A 20742-nucleotide genomic window follows, 5' to 3' on the forward strand; every position below is an offset into this window, starting at 1 on the left:
AAGCTCTTCCAAACATAATTTTTGTTGTGGTAATAGAAGATAAATGTAAGTGTGTATGCAGTTCTTTCTTGCTAAATGAGGGTATGACACATGGCCAGTCACCGTGCTTGGAAAAGCTCTTGTTTTTTTGTGTCCAGACAGTGTGAGGCTGTGCCTGTCTGATGTTTCAGACTCTCAAGAGTTCAATTAATTTATAGATGATAATTTGTTTTCAGCACCTATAGGCAGCGATGCTTGCTTTACTCTGCCTCTCCTGTGTCATTCTAAAAGAAGTCAGCTCCAACTCATGAAGCTCAACTTCTGCAATTTGTTTGTGGAAATGGCATGTTCTCCATGCATTATAAACACAGCTGCACAGCATTTTCAACGCACACTGTAGAACTTGTGCCCCCTTAAAATGACAGTATCTTTCCAGGTGCCTGGATTTTCTGTACACATAATTGCATAAAATCCCTGAGCGCAAGGAATGGAAGACCAGTTTTATTTAAAAAGAAAACAAAACCATAATATAATGTATTCCATCAACATGAATTTCACCTTCTGAAGTTATTTACCTGTTTTATAAGCTATTTTACCTGGCCATGTTAGTAATGCAAATGTGCTTAATTCTTGTAGGGTGTGTGTGTGGAGCCTGTGTGAATTGATGGCCATGTCCTGTTGGAAGTTTCCTACGGCACTACAAGAGTATGATTCACCAGGGAAGCATGCCAGGCCATCGCACCAGCAGCTGAACCATCGTGCTCTCACTCACGCACAGCGTGCAGCCAAAAGATGACAGCATGCTAATGGCTTTTGCACAAAAGTTAACTTTGCTTTTAACAAATGCCACCTTAAAAATACGGCACGTAAATGAATAGTAACATACGGTAACTCATTGTACTTGGTGCACTGCGTGCTTTCTTTTTCTGAGTGTGTCACAGGCAGTGAAATGCAGGCCCAAATCCTGGCAGCCCCATGCGAGAAGGGCACTGAGCTCACACTATGCTACAGAAAATGAGTCACGGTGACTTTAAGGCAGGATGGGCTTCTGCTTTGGTTCTTAGTCATTAATTAGTGTTCAGTGAATAACTTAACACCATGAAATTCAATAACGTTTGAAAATGAGTGTGCAGACTTTGGCTTTCGTGAGCAGTGTTTATCCCAGTGTGCTGCGTGACTTTCAAGCTGCAGGGGTTGACATGGTGCTAAACTCACATGTCCTCGGAAGCAGGTCCCTGCTCGCGTGCAAGCGCACACGCACGCATGCCTGGGCGCACTCGTTGGCCTGTCGCTGGTTGCTTTTTGCGTGAGGAAATCCTCTTTGGTAAGGCACTGGGGTTCGCAAGGTTTACAGAAGTGAGACCATGTGCTTAATGCGTGATAAATCAAACGCAGAGGGATTTACTGCACCTTTATTGCTGGGAATGACCCGGTCGCCGCGCTTTCTGCTTTCTCTGGTGTCGCTGGTTGGGTGAGGGTTCAACACGGGGCTTAACCCACGGAAGTACACGACGGGCTGTCGCCGGTACAGAACGGTACATGCCTCAGCCCGCCTCCCTCTGCCCCTGTCGGCACGGAGCCGCCTGGGCGGCCGGCGCCGAGGGAGGTGGCTGCGGTGGGGCGGAGCGGAGCGGCGGAGGGGGCGGGCCGCTTTCCCGGCACAGGCGGCGGGGAGCAGCCGCGCCGCCGCCTCCTTGCCCCTCCCCGGGCAGCACAGCCGCCTGCAGAGCGCTTTCCGGAAGCGATATTTAAAACAGCGAGGAGAGTGCGTGAGGAGCAGAGGGAGCTGCGGGGCGGGACGGAGTGAGCCCTGGGACACCTACAGCTGGGTGGGCAGGGCGACCCTGAACTCGGGCTGCCGTTCCCCGCAGCGAGGGGCTCCGCTCCGGCTGCTCTCTCCCTCCCCGCGCCGCTGTCTCTTGGTAACCCCGATGGCAACTCGACAAACAGCCTGGGACTTGCGAGCTCGGACACAGGCATTTCTGCGCGTTTAAGGTGGAAGTTACTGGCGTGCGAGCACTCGGCTGTAGCAGTCGGTTCATCCGTTATTTTCTTTTCCCCCACCAGAAGACTAATCTTGTTTCGAAGATATCCTTAAATTGGGTCAGAACTTCAGGACTGTCGCTCGGTGGGGAGCAAAAGCCGGTAGGTTGCTACGGGGGAACCTGCCGCTCACAGTGGCTTTAACCCTGCAGAAAGTTGCGGGGCGGTCTGTCCCTCAGGGTTTGTTTGCTCTTACTCTTGTTACGTTTTGTGTCTGGGCTATTTCTTCTGTTTTTTTTTTTTCATTTGAAAAGATTTATGTTAGGACCATTAGACTTGCTTTCTTCAGCAGACGGAAAGGAGGTGTGGTTCGCATGAGATGGCGAGTACTTGGGGATTAAAATCTCGCACCAAGAGATCTTCCTGTGTTGAAATCTGTTGTGCAAATCAGCGTTGCTCTTGGTGACTGTTTAACGTTGTTTTTAAACAATACCGAGTGATTTGAGGTGTTAAAATATGAGAAATGCCGACAAAATCGGATACTCTGATTCTCCCCCTTTTCTGTTTTTAGAGTTACTGGGGGATTCAGCTCTACACTGTAAGTAGGCAGTTCTTTAAAAATCACAGCAAAACTTAAGTGATAATCAAGTGAGTGATAATAATGTTGAATTAGGGTTAGAATTACTGCCGAAAGCCGCCAGAAGTCACTTATTTAGCTCGTTGGCACAGCAGGGACTCCTCGGACCCTGGGAGAGCCTCTTGCATATCGCCTCACCAGGGCTGTTAAACCTGGGTTCGGTGAAGTGAAACATCCGATTCCTTTCGGAGTTGAGGATTTTTAAACCTTGAAAGTTACTTGAAAGTTTAAGGTACCCTTAATGGCTTAGGAGGAGAAACACCTGGTTTGTCTATGGAAGAATAACAGGTGCCAGTAAATATGAACTTTATTTTAACTGGCAAACAAATCTACTGCTTGCATTAAATTTAATCTAAAAATGGGAAACTCTGAAAGTACAACTTTTTTTCCTTTTTCCTGGCAATCCTGACATGCTGTTTCCCACAGTAATGCAGAAGCCCTCTGAATGTGTGTTTCAATATAAGGAAGACTCAGTGAAAAATTTTCCAGAGCAAACTGTCAGTAGTAAGAAATTATTGTTAAATTTTACCCCTTTCTGGGATTTTGTTTTGAAATGTGAATTACTTTTGTTTGAAATACATTTTTCCAAGAAGTAATCCTTAATGTACTCCACTCTAAGCTTTGAGGCTACGTGCGAGGAGATTGAAGAGGGTTTAATTAAGTGTAATCAAATATTACGAGATTCCTGATTAAAAGTCATAGAGCTTGCTTTCTGGTGACGTATGAGGCACACTATTTATTTGTACTTGAGAAAAAAAAATAGTTTTTCATCTTAGACATATTATTTTTTCTCTGTTCCTCAGTAACTAGCAAACTTGCACCCCTTTGTTTTCTTGACTGCCTAGTTTTAATTCCTGTTGACCAGCCTAGCAAGAGGCAAATGAGCTCGGTGTGTCACAGCAGGGTGACAGAGTGCAGCCTGTGTGTCTGAGTCAGTGAGAGAGTGTGGGCATGTGAGAGTGGCTGTAGATGACGTGGGAGTGTCTGGAAGTGTATGAGACTGTCAGTGTCAGATGCATAGCAGGAGGAACAGGGTGTAAGCACTTGAATTCCTGTGTCTAAAAAAACAAGGATTAAATCCTGGCCCCTGCTGGCGCTGGTATGAAGTTTGCTGTTCTTTAAGTGAGGCCAGCAGTTCGTTGATGCAGCTGCTGGGTGGATGTGTGAGGTTGTATAAGGGAAGATATATGTGAATGGAATTGGAATGCGTACATCCGCCTGCTTATCTGGTGGGAGAAGAAATGGTGTTTGAATATCTAAAGTGTAGTGGGAACATTCAGGGATGTATGTCTGCTAATGCCTCTATTCTCAGGTCTCTGTGCGAGGGAAGCATAAAGATGAACACTGCAATGTTCACTTGTATAGAATATAATGAACTAAAGTGCTGTTTATTATTAAACATTATCACGAGGAGAGCATAAGCCCATTCCCCTTTCCTGCTTCCCCTCCTTCCCCCTTGGGACTGTGTGTGCGTGCCTGAGTGTCTCTGAGACTTCACATGAGAGAAGATGATGAGTGTGTGTTTGGGATTAATTAGCCTGAGTTTAGCTGGTTTCATGCTTTACGTGCCTAGGGGCTACCCACAGTCACACAGAGGGGAGGAGTTTGCTGTTGCTGGCTTGAAATCCTCTCCAGGGGTGATCTTGTTCGTGTCAACCATGAGCAATTAGAGAGATTAACTGTCTTGTTTTCCTTTCTGCCCTAGATTGATTCTTGCAAGGCTCTGGGACATTTGAAAGTGATTTGGGAGAGCAAAGTCCGTGTCTGATGGACACGGAACCAAAGCCAGCCTGTGTTGTGCAGCAGGCTCACTGCCCAGGAATGAAGTGCCCTCCTTCAGAGGACTTTCCTCCTCAGATAAGACTGTCTGAAAAAATACCACCAGTGAAACCTTGCTTCAAGAAGAAGCAGCAGCAAGTGCAGAAGAGATTGGACACAGAAACTCTCCGGGCTTTGCGGCCGATCTTTACCAGTTTACTGGGAGCTGGGACCTTGGATAGAGTCTTTGTGCCCCGAGGCCAGAGTGGTGGTCATGGTGATTTATGTGAGCCTGCTGTGAAAAAGACTCTGGACCTCAGTAGTTCTTGTCCCCAACCAGAAAATAATGTATCTGTGCTGATGCCGACAGCTCCAGATGTGCAGAGTCAGTTGCCAGTAGCTCATCCTTCTGGGCATCCTGTGCAGGATGTCCAGTCAGGAGAGCAAGACCTCTCACCAGAAACGACTCCTGGAACTGCTGCTGATAATAATAATGAATCATTCCAGGACCATCCTTTGCACCCAGCTGCTAGTGATGGTGCACCTTGTCCTTTGTTCCCAGACAAGATTCTGGAAAGCTGCTCATCTGGCTTATTCCAAGAGACTGACTGTCCAATGCAATACAATTTGAGCCTAAGCAATAAATTCAGTGGTGGGATATTCCAGGACAAAAGTGAAGAAGCTTCTCTTGATCTGGTATTTGAGCTTTTGAACCAGCTGCAATATCACACCCATCAGGAAGATGGAATAGAAATTTGTGTGGATTTTCTCCAGGGCACTTGTGTTTATGGCAGTGATTGTCCCAGACATCACACAGTTTTGCCATATCACTGGCAGGTGAGGAGGACAGCAACCCAGAGTTGGCAAAGTGTTACCAATGATTCCCAGGAGCATCTGGAAAGGCTCTACTGCAACCCTGACAATGATAGGATCAAAGTGAAATATCGGTAGGTAACTAAACTTACTCCCTTACTAGCAAGGGCATTTAACTGAGCTGGGGTGTGGAAGTGTAATAGAATGTGTTCTTTTTTCCTGATGTTTTGTATACAAGTGTTTTATAAGCCCTGTGATGATGTTACCTGAATAATAACTAACAAGTTTGCCACAACAGAAAAGTCTTGCATGCCTATTAAAACTACTGTTTAGCATCTTGAAAGTATTTTTTTTAAGCTGGAAGACTTGAAGTGTACGAAATAAAGAAATTTCAGCTCTGTGTAAATGGAGTTGATGGAGACTGTTCTGTAATACTGTGCTTGTTCTTAATGTTCCTTAAGAGTGTTTTCTCTGTATTAGGAAAAGTGGCAGCATGAATGAGCCTTTGCGGTGACTGAAACAGGAATGATACAGCAGTTGTTCTCTGTCACTGTGAATACAGATTGGCTCTGTGCACTCCAAGCATAGGTTTCATTATTACATTCTAAGCAACTAAAATCAGACAGGTGCTCTGTTGTTTGACTGGAAATTTCATATGGTTGGTAGTATGTGGTGACGTTTCAGCTAGTTTGCTACGCACAACCTGAACAATACCTTCAGAAATGCTGATCATCTGTCATCTAAAATTGTTAAGCCATTTATTAGATATTGTTTCCTCTATACATAGTAGTGTTTATCCACTTATTTTCTGAAATTAAAAAGCAGCTTTTAAGTTTCCATGGTTGTTACCAATTTAGGTTTAATCATGCACCCTGAAATCTAACCCAGAACTTCTTCAACTTTGTAATGCATGTTCCATGTTGAGTAGTAGCGGGGAGCGCTGATTCTTTCAGGTTCATCAGATCTGTGTAGTCCATGTTTGTGTGAAAGTGGGGTGAAGACTGCTTTTACTTTATTGTTTTTTTTAGCCTGGAGGAAGCATATAATGGAAATGGCTCCTATCTTATCTGCCCTGCCTAACCTGTAAACCTGGTGGAACTCATTCCAGCCGTAGTCAGTTCAAAGCAATGCTTCTGCAGTTGTGTAGTAAAAACTTCAAATTCCATTTGCCATCCAAGTCCTTGTGGATTTGTCCTTGCTGTCTCTGCTTCCTTTCACTTCCTGAAGAAGTGCAGCACTTCTTCCAAAGTCTTTAAATTTTTATTTTATAGGCTGAGATTTCTCATTAGGCACCAGAGGCTCAATTTAATGCTTAGAATCAATGTGAGTCTTTACTTTCACCTAACTGGGTGTTGGATTAGGCACTAAAACTTGGGCTCCGTTAGCCCATGGATTCATCCCTTTTCCTGAAGGCAATTCCACTTACACTGAAAATCAAAGTGAAGTAGGAAATAAGAATGGAATTGTCTTGAAGGAATGTTGGTCTGTTTAAAAAAAAAAAAATCTTGTAACTGCATAGCAGGTAACATTTGCTGTATTTTAAGAGAGAAACTTCAATTTTTTTCCAAGTATTTAAAATAATTTCTGAAAACAAAACAGCAAATGCAGAAAGAAAATTAGCCCACGCAAATAAATTTGAGTTCTCTGTGAACAAGCAAAAAGTTTTTGTGTTGAAGCCTGTATCGCAGAATCCATCACTACACAGGAGCTATGTGTTCTAAATGATGGAATTAAGAATTGTTCATTAAAAAAGTTTCATAATTGCTTAATTGTCTCCAGCCTCTAACATTGGCTGGACAGCATTTTCTGCCTTTACACTGACTTTGCAGGTTTCCAGCCTGGTGGATATTTCGGTCTCTTGGTGTACAGTTTCTGCCTGACCCCACGCATTTGGGAAGAAACTGAGTGGGTGTGTTACCAGACACATGACATTCTGTTCCTGTGAATGAAGTCAGAGAAACAGAATGATCTCAGAAAACCCAGGTGTGCTGCAGTTGGTGTGAAACCCTGCTGTCAAAGCGAAGGCAGATTCTTTGACTTCAAACTAGACTTCATCTTGTTGAGTTGAACTGGGTACCCAGTTAGTGTCTGTCCAACTGTTTTCTTCAAGTAAAAGTAGTCTACCAAGACTTAACAATTACTTTAAACATCAATATTTTTTAATTTTTGGTTTCAAGCTGCTAATTCTACGGCCTGTACTATTCCTTCTCTTAAAAGATGTGAAGATCTTTGCTTCAGCCACTGCTGCAAAATCATGCCCCAGTGCAAGGCTGGATAACTGTTGTAAATTTACAATGTCCACTACTATGGAATGACAAATTGACAGTTTCTGTAGCTCTTCCATGTATTTCATTCTTTGGAAGAGCTTCATGTTTGAGGGTAAGTATTGGTGAGAACTGAGGAGTGAAACTTCCTCTTAAGACTAGAGCTTCTGATTTCGAACACTGAATATAATGGGCCTTAAAACCTAGTTTTAACATGTTTTTAAGCTAGGTTTTGAAATGGTTGGCAAATATTTTACTGTGTATTCTTACCAGTTTCTTCTTATGCAACATAATCTTGTGTCAGAAGAACCTGCGAAACCTTTATGTGTGGACTGCTTGGACTCCGTGTGGCTCTTTCTGGAGTTCATGGTTGGTCACTGCAACCTGGCTTCCCTTATGTTCCTGGGCGATGTTGTGTTTCCTGGCAACAAGATGCAGATAGCAGCGTGTTGAACCTTGCTGAGAGGCTGCAAACATGCTAGAACAGCTCATCGTTCACATGGTTACCGCATTATTTGGCTAAAGCTATTAATCTCTTGTGGTCAGACAAGCTTTACAGGCCTATCTATACAGATTGCATACAACAAGGAAATGTCTGTTCAGCAGTTTGCAAGTCCAAGAAGGGCCGTGCGGAAGCCAGCCTGACAACCAGTGGGTGGTAGTTGTTTATTCTCATTTGCTTTAAACACAGTTTATGTGGCAAAGTAATGCTTACAGACTGCATGCACAGCATTGCCATTGTGTGCTCCTCCAAGAGAGTTGGGCTATTCAAAAAAGTATTGGGCTTATTGGCTAAATTAGAGAATAAGCTCTAAATTCAAATATAGTGTTCTTCAAATAGCTATTTATAAAAATCTTTCTTCATCTTGGTGTTATTGGGGTGAGTAATGTAAGAAAACAACATTAAACCAACATTAAGTTATAGCCTTTCACCTAGGGGAACACGATCTTAAAGCAGAAGTGGTAAATCTTGTCTGCTTACTTTGTAATATGACTGCCTGAGATCCTTGTTGCAGTTTGGCCTCAAACTGAATGTAAAACTTTTTGATAAACTTTATATTTTTGCTTTCTGAAGTCTATTGAGTGCTTAAAGCCAAATACCAAACCATCTGAACAAGTGGGGGATATGAATTTAAACAGGTTAAAGGACTCAGTTTTCCTCATACGTGTGAGGAGAGGCCCTGGAAAAGTTCCAGCTTGCAGCTAAGTATGGGAGAGAACAATACCAAGTACTGCTTTCCAGCATGAGAGTACCCAAGATGGGATATTTTAAGATACCCTTTAGTAAGGGGAAATTCTTGGCTGCAGAGCAAAGCAGGTTTTCCCCACACACACACCTGTCTCATCGTGCATGTGTTGCTTTTCAAAATAAGCAACATCATTACTGATTACACAAGGATTTGTTTAAAATAACTTTGCAGTTCCTGACCCATCAGTTCCCCTGCTTTGGCTGAAAATTCTACCCCTTCTCTTGGCAAAGGAACATCACTGTGTGCCAGGGACACAGTCAGGGAAAAGCAGGTGGTGCATACTCTGCCTGGGAGCAATTGACTAATTACTCAGTATACATGCATGGTTCTTGGATGAAGTCAGAGTAAATATTGTCTGCTCCCCAGTAGGGTTATCAATCGGACTTGGAACACTAGGGACAAAAATAAATGTACAGGGAAGTAGTATTCCTTCATTCATGTGTGCGTGGAATAGCTTGATTCTCTGTTGTGGTTCAAAGCTGCTTCTATGATTTTAAAATTATACAAAGCATAGTGGAAGCATTTCAACTGTTCAGGGACCTTTGCAGGTTGTCTGACCTGTTGAGTAGTTAAATTTAGGAAGTTATCTTTCTGATCTGCACAGCTGCCACAGTGTGCAAGATAACTCGTGTGTTATTGATAATGCCGGAGATGAGAAAACAGCTAAAATTCACTGTGTCTGGTGATTTTGTGTATGATGTTTCTTGAATATGCACAGCCGAATGGTTTTGAGCTTCTTTGCTTCTAGCAAGGAATTAAATGCAAGACAAAGACTCTAAATAAAAACAGCATGTGAAGTGATTTTAGAAGTGTTTGCCTTGTGCTTTTTAATAGTATGGTTCAGTGAATTCCTCTTGGCTCCACTTTATAATATCATTTACATATGAAATAAAACTAATTGACTTCTAGCTATACAAATCTAGGGAAGTTAGAAGCGTTACGTTGAGCTGCTGTGGGAATCAGCAATCACTCCTGTATCCCTCTTCTTGTTTCATGTCAATAAACAGATTACAATTTTGGAAACGCCTGTCCCCAGGCTTCAGGTTGAGGTCAGTCTGTTCCCTGTGTTCTTACAGTAATAAAACAGGCCTTTCATGAAACAAAGATTTATGCTTGGTGAAACAGATTGCTCAGAAGAGTTGCTTACAGGTAATCCAGCGAGCACGTTTGTCACATTATTTGCCTGTCCATTCCAGTAAGGATGAGGAACAGGAAGAGTCTGTTAAAACTATTTACTTAGTAGGAGCAGTGATCGTGAAGTTCCTTCCTAGTTGGTACATATATTTGCTGAAATCAGTAGGGATTTGAGCTGAGTAATAATTGCAGAATTCGGTACTTGTAGTCAAATGTATATAGATAGGAGTCCAGTTTTAGGAAGCTGGATGTGGAGGATGTGACATGAAAGGTTAGATGGCACATTCTGATACCAAAACAATCAGACTTGGTCACTAGTCAATGTTAGACTTGTGTATGATCATCTTTTATAATGCATTAATGAAACTGATGGAGTTTCATTATCTATTGTACATATCAGAGGTATTTTAAGCCCTGAGATTGGATAGAATTCTAAAAAAGAGAAATAAGCTGCACAAACTACCCCCAACAACAAGAAAACAATCCACAAACAAAACGCAACCAAAAAATACCCAGGCCTGTCCGTGCAGAACAGTTGTGAAAAATGGGGCTTTGAACATAAGGTTCCACCTAAGTACTGTAGCAGGTGTTCATATTACAGCTTTGTGAAAGCAAATGCCTTTCCTGTTACCTGAAAATCTGTCCTTCTATCAGCTCTGTTGGCACTCAGAGCTGTGCTTGTGCTGTCTCTAAAACATTTACTGATATAGAAATGTAAGTTAACAAAGCTCTCTGCAAAATGTATCCTCATCAGGTGCATGTAGAAGACCTTTGAAACCAGCAATCTGTCTCAGACAAGGACATCCATGTTTATCCTCTACTGCAAACAGAAGTTGTAACTTGGATTTGAGTTATGAAATATGGTGCATGCAGTAATACTTGGAAGACTTGAATGTGTTTGTCATTCTTTTTGCTATGGATTTTTAGAACTTAGCAGCACTTCACACCAAAGGACCACTTTAACCCAGTACCTCCTGTTCAGAAGTGGCCAATAGTGCGTTTCTTAACAGGACAGACATACATCTCAGCACAGTAATCACACCTCAGTGTCTTCCTGATCCAGAGGTGGTATCTTGGTGTGTGAGAGAGCTTGATTCCCCCCTTCCCTTCCACACCCCCCCCCCCCCCCCCCCCCCCCCCCCCGAAAGATCTGGAGCCAACTTTTAATTTAAGCTGTATATACATCTGAACCAATATACCAGTAGTAGTTTCAGATTAACAAACATTCAGGTCAGGTGAGACCTTCTCACTGTGAAAACTACAGAAGACTGCTTTTTCAGGTACCCCCAGTCACCAGTAGTAAGGCAGGGAAAACATGCCTTTCCAGCTTCTAGAAAAATACAGAGAAAGCAGTAAAGCTACTACTATATTGGTAGATTTTTTTCTTTTCTCTGATGATGGAACTTTTTAAGTGTAAAGGTAAACCTTTCTGGAGCACCTCTTTTCTGAGTCTGTCTTGTTGAACACCTCCTGCATGGCTTAGGGTCACAGCAGAGAGAAGCAGTGTGACATGATGAGGGAGCAAATTAAGTAGACTATGAAACTAATTTCCTGCCCTGTCACCTGCTGCCCCTCTGTTCAGTTTGAGAATGATGAGATACTTGTAAGATCAAGACCACAGGATCATGTTTGCTAGCTGGTTTTTGTTCTTGACCTCGTGTAAAGTATTGCTTCTGTGAGGGAAGTCTCCTAGTTTCCTTTCATGCTCCTTATAGCACTAGCTAGGATTTGGCTGCATTTTTATTCCTCCATGGAGCTGTTTTATGAATGTCCCTTCATGAGTGTTAACTGAGCTCCTGTTTACTGTTACTTCCTATGGAATTGGTATTGGTTTTGATGGGAGCAAATTTTGGCTGCTGTTAGGTCTAAGATCTGACATTCCTATTCCAGTACTTTGCTTGAAAAGAAAGATCTCATAAGGACAATATACTTGGAAGTTCCCTTACCCAAAACTGGACTACAGCCTGCAGCTTCAAACAGCTGTTTGTTACAAATATGATTAAATACTGCTAATTTGGGGTCACCAGAAAGTGTAAAGGACAGGCATATCTGCTACAGTAACTGAGCACAGAAGAGTTTTGTACCTGTTTAAATCTTTTAAGGTAATTTGTTCCACTGAGTGGTTTTCAGCTTGTTGCTATTGCAGAGAGGAACTGGTTTAGTCATAGAGAGAAAATCACCAGTTTCATCATCTGAGTTGTGTTTAACTCTCAGTCTTTCTTCGTATCACAGCTGTTCTGATGGGAACCAAGTTTCATTTCCTGTACAGACCTTTGTTGATCACTAGGTTTCTGTTTTTTCTGAACCCTGTTTGCGGTAAGACTCATGACATGTAACTGAACTTAGGAGAAGAGTTTGAAGCCACATGCATTTTCACAGCACTTACGAAAATATTATCCTCATCATCTGTTTGTACATAACATCTAGTAAACATGTGTCATATTAAAGGGAAAGAGCAGAGACAATGCACACATTAGGCTGAAGTTCCTCAGAAGGATGCAAGGAAAAGCAAGCCCAAATATCCTTATTTTAGCAGGCTACATTTGTCTGAAAAAAGACTTAATGTTGTAACTTTCTAGTCGATATACAGTTCAGTGTCCTGAAGAGATTGTGTCTTTGTATTACTCCTTATAGTTAAGGTACAGAGAAAACGTTGAGGAACCAGTTTCTGCTTTGGAAACGTGGAATTTTACTTTGAACTGTGCTGTTGTACAACACCAGATTAGGTGCGATGCGTTCTTAAGAGTTTTCAATATGTTTATTCCTTCAGTGCAGATATTTTATAGACCTTTATTTGGTTAGTCAATGAAGTTCTTAAGAAAACTTTGTTCCTACCTCTGTTGCAGATTCTCTGTGGGACTTGGAAGAAGCTATTTTAGTCTCTCTATGTATCTGCCTTTCCGAGGGAAAAATGGGGATAGTGATTTTCTACTTCAGAAGCAAGATGAGGCAAAGCTGTGGTGTGTGCAGAGGGGCTTAGTATTTTTTTTTTCTGTAGAAAAAAACAGCGTTGTTTTTATTGCTGGTTTCAAGCTGTACAGAAGGCTGTTGCATGATGCAAATTGGTACTAGGAATAACACTTTGCCCCACCAAGTTATTTGAAATACATTTCCTGCTTTCCCAAATGTCTGACAAACGTTTAGCCTTTCTAATCTCCTTCCGACCTTCTCTAGACTGATACTTTAGATAAAGACTTAAAAGTCCATCAGTAAAAAATGTTACATTTTTTTTTTCTTTTATCCCATTAGCTACAAAACTCTCCTTTTCCTTAACATAAACTGCCTAAGGAAAGCATAAAGAGCGATGAACCCCTTTCATGGAGCTCATTTTTTGGAGATGGTTCAGAGGAAGTGTTGGGAGGGGCCTGTTTAACCCATGCACACAAGAAAGGGTTTTAATCTTTGGGTTCGTGTATATTTGTTTTACCACTGTCATCATCACAGTACCTGAATATTTCATCACCATAGCATGGGAGCATCTCCCAGAGGTGCAGATAGCTGTGCAATCATGTGTGTGTTATGTGCTACGTGTTCCTTCGTGCCCCCTTCAGGGCACAAAACAAGGTGATGTGTGCCTGGTCTATTGTTGGATTTCCCTTCTCCTAATCTATATGTTATCAATCGTCTATACATTATAGAGGATACCCTTTACTTTAGGTAATGTACACTGTATCTCCAAAGTAGTAAATCGTTGTACTGTATGGAGATAAAATTATGTTATGCTAAAGAATGTATCAGACATAACCTTGAGCATCTTGCATTCTTACTGTTCTTGAGCTATAAAATTTGTGGTCTTTCACCTATATAAAGGCTTCAAACAGTTGAGAGGTACAGCTGTCACATTTGCTTTCATCACTGGTGTCTTAAAGCTGAAGCCAGGAATGTAATCACACAACCACTTGCTGCAATCACAATTTTTTGTTATGGCTTTGCATTATGTAAGCTGGTAATAGGCTTTTTAATATACAGAGGAAGTGCTTTAACTGGAGAGCTATTATTAAATAACTTTGCTTTAGGATTTCAGAGCTTAAAAGCTAGTGAATAGTACAATTTGAAAAAGTTAATGCTCTCAAATACAGAAATACACTGTTAAAAATGTAAATGAGCGTTGGAGTAATATATATTGTATGTGAATTAAGGGTTTTTGTGAAAGAGTATCTTTCCTTATTCACAATGTTATAATGGGGGAGGAGGAGAATGAGGTAGGATTTTGGGCACATAGTGTGTTTTTCAGATGCAGTCACTGAAATAAACACATTCATCTAAAATTTTCAGCTGTATAAAATATTGCAATATTATTCCAAACAATTTACTGTTAGGTAGAAAATTTGGATTTTAAATGTTTTTAGCTAAAATACTATTAGGAAGAAATTCTTCCCTGTGAGGGTGGCGAGGCACTGGCACAGGGTCCCCAGAGCAGCTCTGGCTGCCCTGTCCCTGGCACTGTTCAAGGCCAGGTTGGACGTACCTTGGAGCAAGCTGGTCTAGTGAAAGCTGTCCCTGCACATGGCAGGGGGGTTGGAACTTGATGGTTTTTAAGGTCCCTTCTAACCCAAACCACTCTGTCATTCTGTGATGCTATTCAGGGAAAGAAATAAAAACCTGTTGTGTAGATATTTTTGGTCACTTAAATTTTCTGTTAACGGGAAGTAGTGTTCTAAACACTTAACTTGAAAAATAGAAATACCATTTTTAAAGCATCCCTAATTCAAAGGAAGTTTGAGTTTCAGGAAAATTCTGCTATGTTACATCCTTTCCCTATTCACAGCTAAGGGGGATGCATAGAGGATACCATACCAAGAAATACCTTGACCACATTTTTTTCTTCCAGAAATAGAGATTGATTTTTTTGGGTTCTGAACTGCAGATCTTATTCTGAGAGAAACTTTGAGTAAACTCAGATAGCAACTGCACAGAACCAGTGTCCTCATCTTTAACTGAAGAGCAATGGATCTGTATTAACCAAGCTGAAAGCCAGCACTAGGTGTGTGGGAGCTTTGGAAGCTGCTCTGTGCTCTGTCACAGGCATGCTCCAGAAGGTGGGATGCTGAGAAATGCTGTGACCTTCACAGGTGGACTGAGCAGTTATATTTAAGAATGGGAAAACAAGAACATTTAACGCATGGTATCGTATGTAGGCTTTCAGGCAGAATGTTTGCAGGGCCAGGGTGGCAATCACCTCTTTCAGGTCTTGATGCCTGGGTTGTTCTTTCAGTGAATTGTCAATATAAGTCACAGAGTGATGACTCTCCTGTCTTCCTCAGTTTGCTTACGAGGGAGGGGAATCTGATGAAGACAAGGCAGAAGCAATGAGCAACAAAAATGTAAAAAACTCGAAACAGCAGACGTTATAATCATTACATTTTTCAGTACTGAGAAATAATTGGGCAGATCCTATGCAGGTTTTGCAGAAAAATATTTAGCCTTCAGAGAAACTGTTTTCGCAGTAAGCTGTCTTTAGCCGCCAGCCTTATAAATCTTGAGCAGTCTTACAAGCTACGTAAATGCACACTTAGCTGTGCACAGATTTTGTTTGTTGTAGGAAAAAAATTGCAGTTTGTTGTACTGAAATTATATGTGAGGTTTGCATGTTGTTACAGCACTATTAGAAGAAAGCTGTATCAGTTCCCTACCTGTTCTGCAGTTAGAACATGTCTGCATGCAAATGCCCTTCTTTGCATATGCACTCTGAACCCAGAATTTTAGGAGGTCATCCTGAAGATCTGCTTGCTCTACATTAAAAGCATGAGGAAAAGCAGTCTCATACTGTGTTCATCTCAGAAAGAGTTTTTCCTTATACAGGGTCCCTCCCATTGCGTTACATTGATTCTCCTTGCTTTGCTGTGGAGCTGTGTGTCTGTTGGAGACTGTATTATAGCACAGTTAAGCCCATATTAGAAATACTCAAGTCATGTTATTGGAAGCCAGTCATGTTTCAAGTGTCTGCGGAATTTGCTTTCCAGTCTTCAAAATTTAACCTTTAACTTTTTAAAATATTAACCAGTATGTTATTACTTTTAAAGGAGTTCAGCTTGCTAGTGAAGGATCTTTATCACATTTATAGTGTAGGTTGATTTTCATATTCTCTTTGCTTTGCACTGCATTGGCATAGAACTACTGCAAACACTTTTTCAGTTTCAGTTTTCACACCACAATATGCAACATACAGAGTTATAATAAAATGAAACAATCCTCTGGAGTTTACTACCTTTAAAAGAAAATAATTTACTCATCAAGAAAAGATTTTCTATATTGTTGCACTTTCTTGGAGGTCACAGATCTTTGGATGTGTTATGGCATTTGACTTGAAAAGAGATGGAAGTGAGAATGAATGCTCAAATTGAGAGGTTCTGTACTGAGAAATAGCTTTGGGGTATTTGTTTCATACATTGTGCAGCACAATACCTGGGGGTCCTTATTCAGGGTTTGGATTTGTGGGTGCAACATAATCCCGAAACAGTGAGTCAAGCTACTCACTCTGAAAGGATAATATGAATAATATCAATTGCTAAAAGTGCTTTTCTCAAAAATGACAGCTTTATTAGGCACTGGGATTCAGAAGTGTAAGACAACGTTTTGAGAAGAAAAAGCAAACGGCCTTAAAGGAGCATTAAAAATATATTCATTATGAAATTCACTCAAAAAATCATGCTTGTGGTGCTGCCTGCAAATACTATAAATAATAACACTGCTTGGTATTTCAGAGAGATTATTTCCTCGTGATTTCACACACTTTTCAGATAAAGTAGATTGTAGCTTGTTACGGAGCAAACTGGCTGCGTGTGAGGAAGGTGGGGTGATCTGTTACTAGATTTTCTCACTCCAGAAAATGTCTGGGTTTTGTTTTTTTTTTTTTTTTTTTTTGCAAGCCCTACATTTACTTTCAGTCTCTTTGTACTGGTCATTTATTTTGCTTAGTGCTACTTTTCCTTCTGACTGGACCTGTGCTCTATCACTTGTATCTGACGTTTGTCTTGTCATGCTGTTGTTATATGTGTTTTCTTGAGTAGCATGGGTGCCCGTGCACTAGCCTCTGAAGCAGTGGGCTGTGGATTGTCAGTTTTAATTATCAAGTGTATCTTGCAGTGGAATGCAGCTTGGATGGGAAGACACAAGTTATCAGAATCCACCTATGCAGAATAGCTGGTTTCCTCCTGTACCCATGGTCAAAGTGTGATGATTTTGTATGACATTGGTAGAAGTAGTGAGCACACTGTTAAATCCTTAACTGATTTGGTGGGATAGTGTCATCTTGACAAATTTTTCATCTTAATTAGCATAGTTCTATGACAATTTTTAGAGTATCACATGCAGGGACCCAGGAACATGTTCCTTTTAGGTAGTAAGTTCTCAGTGTAAAGGGGAAGAAGGCTGGCTGGAGCTGTTGCTCCTGCAGGCAGGTCTGCTGTGGCGGGGATAGCCACCCACAGGGTGAATCGTCCCTGAAATGAGTCAGACAAAACCCATGCTGGGGTCCTTGGTCTAGGATGCTGGGGGAGCTGCAAAAATAATGACTTCTGTGTCCAAACAACTTCAAAAGTAGCTCATGGACTTGCATTGTTGAGACATCTGATTTGACTTTTGAGACTATTCTATATCTTTAAGTCTTACATGAATGCTTATTGAAAACACAGCAATCTAAATTTACCCAAACAGCAGTGGATCAGATTGCCTGATTGTGAGCCCATAGGAAGAGACATGTCCTTTTATCTATGTCAGGAAAGCGCTTAATGCTTCAAACTGTGCTTAGTACTTCACAGGCCCAAATGCAATTAATTGATGATGATAAACACCAAGAACAACTATGCACCTGTACCTCCTGTTGAGGACTGAAGGATCCTTCCAGCTGATCATCATTTTTTAAGTGGGAGCTCTTCAGTAGTTCTCTGTGGAAGCAGTGTAATAAAACTCTTCAGCAACTATACCAGTCAGAGTGTGAAATACCTAGCAAAATTGCAGCCATTCTCAAGCAAATCTGCATTCATCAAATCATACAGATGTTGAGAATAGCTGTCACTTGATGTGGCAAATTTCATACCCAGTATTTTGATCTCTATGGTATTAATGTGCCAATGTTTAAAAATAAACTGTAGGTTTCAAGTATCAGCTTAGTTTATGTTTACTGTTAAGAATTCAAAGAAAATATTTTGTATAGTCTCAAAAGCTTCATTTCCAGTTGCCAAAGATTAGTAACTGTTAATGAATACCAGTAAGATGACAACTTGCAAAGAGATTATGAAAGTAGAAAACTAATTATGTAAACAGCATTATTTTGGAAATATGGGAATGAATATTACTGTCATTTCTTCCAGTTTCTATGAATTTCTTCAGTTCTTGATCGCTAATGAACCAGATTGTCTAATGAACAGCAGAGCTTTAGAACTTCAGGTTTTACTTGAGAATGTTCTTTTATTTGATGTCTTAACACTGGCTAATGAAATAGCTTTAGAAAGTGTTTTCTGAGGCATTCCACAGTCACTGTTAAACATTGCCCTATGAGGTGCAGAGGAAGTGCCCTTTTATTTTTGCCTTTAGTTTATCTAAAACTTTACCCTTTATTGTGTATACTCTGGTTCTTAATTTGTAGCCTCCCATTGTTGTTAGGTCCTTTTGGAAGCACCAGTCAATGAAGTTGCATACTGGTGTTGATTTTTGTAGCTGCAGTATAGCTACTAAAAAAAAAAAAAGCCAGTATTCCTCAGTGTAGGCTCCATGATTGTGAAATCATGTTTCCTTTTCAGATTATGGTAGTTCTCCTCTGCGGCACGTGATGAAAGATAGTCAAACTCTCTGGTGGATTGGCAGCAGATGCTCCTCATCTGGAGCCATTTACATTTTCTTTTCTTCCCTGAAGCACTAACTTTCACAAGAATAACCTTTTGAATAGTATGTGGCTGCTTCATCAAATACGGTTGTGTGATATATTTACTTAGCTGTGCTCAAAATGTCAAGGATATGTATATTGATTTTTGTACTGTTCATGCATACAGAATAAATACCACTGGACTACGAAGACTGCTGGGTTTGGTTTTATGTCTTCCTGTGCTGAAGGCCATGTTTTTTCCACCATTGTCCCTGGAGACATTTGAAGAGTTACTTTGCCCTCACAGCTCTTCAACGTCCTCAATTAGCTGGTCTCTTTGTTGTGCCCACTTCAAGCTTGTGGGATATCCTCATGTTGATGGGGATTGTGTGACCCAAGCACAGCTTAGATCGAGGGTATCTCTGAAGAGGGCTGTGCCAGTTATAGTTCTGACTGGCTGTTTTAATACCTCTGAAATATCTTTTTAATGGATTACAGGAAGTGAGAATTCTGTTTTTCTTGTTCTTTCCAGGGGACATGAGTTTTGGGTGGATTTGAATATTATGAAATTATATGAAACTGTTGAGTTTGATCAAATGCGGCGGTTGTCCACACCTTCCTGCCCCAGCTCCAGCTCCAGCTACTACACAGTCTGGAAATACTTCTGCAGGGACCACTTTGGCTGGAGAGAATACTCTGAGGTATTTAACATATTTGAGAATTCTGCTTTTGGATTGTAACCAGAACTCTTACGTACATTATATACTGTATATGTACATTTTTAGTCTATTTCCTCTTTGAACGTTCAGGGAAGTTACTTAAGAGCTATTATTGAGGAACAAATTCAAGAATGTCAGTGTTGAACTGAAAAAGCAGTAAAAGGAAAATTCTGCTCTGCTGGACTGCAGCTTGAATTGCTGAAAGCATTGGAGACACAAAGGCTGACTAAACTGTCAAATTTGAGAGCAAACTGGCCAAGTCAGTACTAAGAATGTGCTTTCTAATCCCTAGAAATCTGGTTTTAAGACAGGGGGATGGCTCTCTGCAGCCTTTTTAACTCTACTGTTGTTTAGCTATGCAGTTTTTTTTTATTTATTTACCTGTCCCCAAAGATACTGCAATGCAGGACATGGGCCTCCAGAATCACTAGATCCAGCCTGCTGCTGTCTCTTTGGCTGCACTGTACACTGCTGCAGCTAGATGGGCTACAAATGCTCCTGCTCCTTAGGGGCCTTTTCCTAAATGTCTAGTTTAAATTTGTTCACTCATGGCTTATGGACACTTGTTCCAGTGTCACCACTGCCCATTGGATTTTAACAGCCGCAGTTTTCCGTATCAGGTTGTAAGTTAGGTCCTCTCTCTTTCAACCCCAATTATGGATACAGAAATCACATCCACTGTCAAACAGTATTGTGCTGGCCAAAACTTAACCAAACCAAACCCAGAATACTTCTATTCATTCAAGTAAGATTTCCAGTAAGACTCTTAAATACTTGTTATGGGTAAGAGCTCATCTTTGGCTGGCTAGAATTGTGCATAATATTTTGAATAAAACTTTATTAGTGATCATAATTTTGGCAGTGTAAACTAGGTCACATTTCACTCATCATGCTGACTTTATAAGCTTAAGGCAGAGCACTGTATGCAGTTTAGGGCTTTGCAGATATAAAAAAGAACTGGAGAAAGTCTGGAAGAAAGCACCAAAAATAATGAGCAGTTTAGGATGTTTGACCTGTGAGGAGAAGTTAACTGGATTTCTCTAGCATAGAAAGGAAAGAAAAGAGAGAATGTATTACTATATTAATATATAAAAGATCATTCTGCAGCAGACTTCTGCTTTTCACATTCAGTGGGCAAAGACAAAAAAGTAGGCAATTTCGGGCAAGGGAGTTTTAGGTTAGATACTGGGAATAACATTTGACATGTAAAAATACAACAGAATCAGCACTGATTACACAGAAAAGTTGTGAAACCTGCCTTGTTGGCACATCTTGCAAACAGGTAATGGAACATTTTTCAGCAGTCTGAATGTACTTGTGCCTCAGAGCACAAGGGGAGAGAGAGGAGAGAGGAGGGGAGTAGAGAGAGGGATTCGCTGAGCTCTCTGGCAAAAATATTACA

General features: G+C 41.0%; 1 protein-coding gene across 3 annotated transcripts in view; it reads left to right on the top strand.

The window, feature by feature from the left end:
• TIPARP (TCDD inducible poly(ADP-ribose) polymerase) overlaps positions 1-20742 on the top strand; it is a 42151-nt gene that overhangs the window by 15198 nt on the left and 6211 nt on the right. For 2 of the 3 annotated variants that reach the window (XM_031042719.1, XM_034063477.1), the window contains exons 3-4: positions 4305-5304; positions 19154-19322. In XM_031042719.1, the coding sequence (XP_030898579.1) occupies positions 4367-5304; positions 19154-19322 (1107 nt within the window). In that variant the 5' untranslated portion in view covers positions 4305-4366. Of the gene's footprint in view, positions 1-1739; positions 2125-4304; positions 5305-19153; positions 19323-20742 lie in introns of those variants that run through there. The other variant, XM_005141967.4, reaches the window with a different exon arrangement.

The sequence above is a fragment of the Melopsittacus undulatus genome, chromosome 6 (genome assembly GCF_012275295.1).
Source record: "Melopsittacus undulatus isolate bMelUnd1 chromosome 6, bMelUnd1.mat.Z, whole genome shotgun sequence".
NCBI lineage: Eukaryota > Metazoa > Chordata > Aves > Psittaciformes > Psittaculidae > Melopsittacus > Melopsittacus undulatus.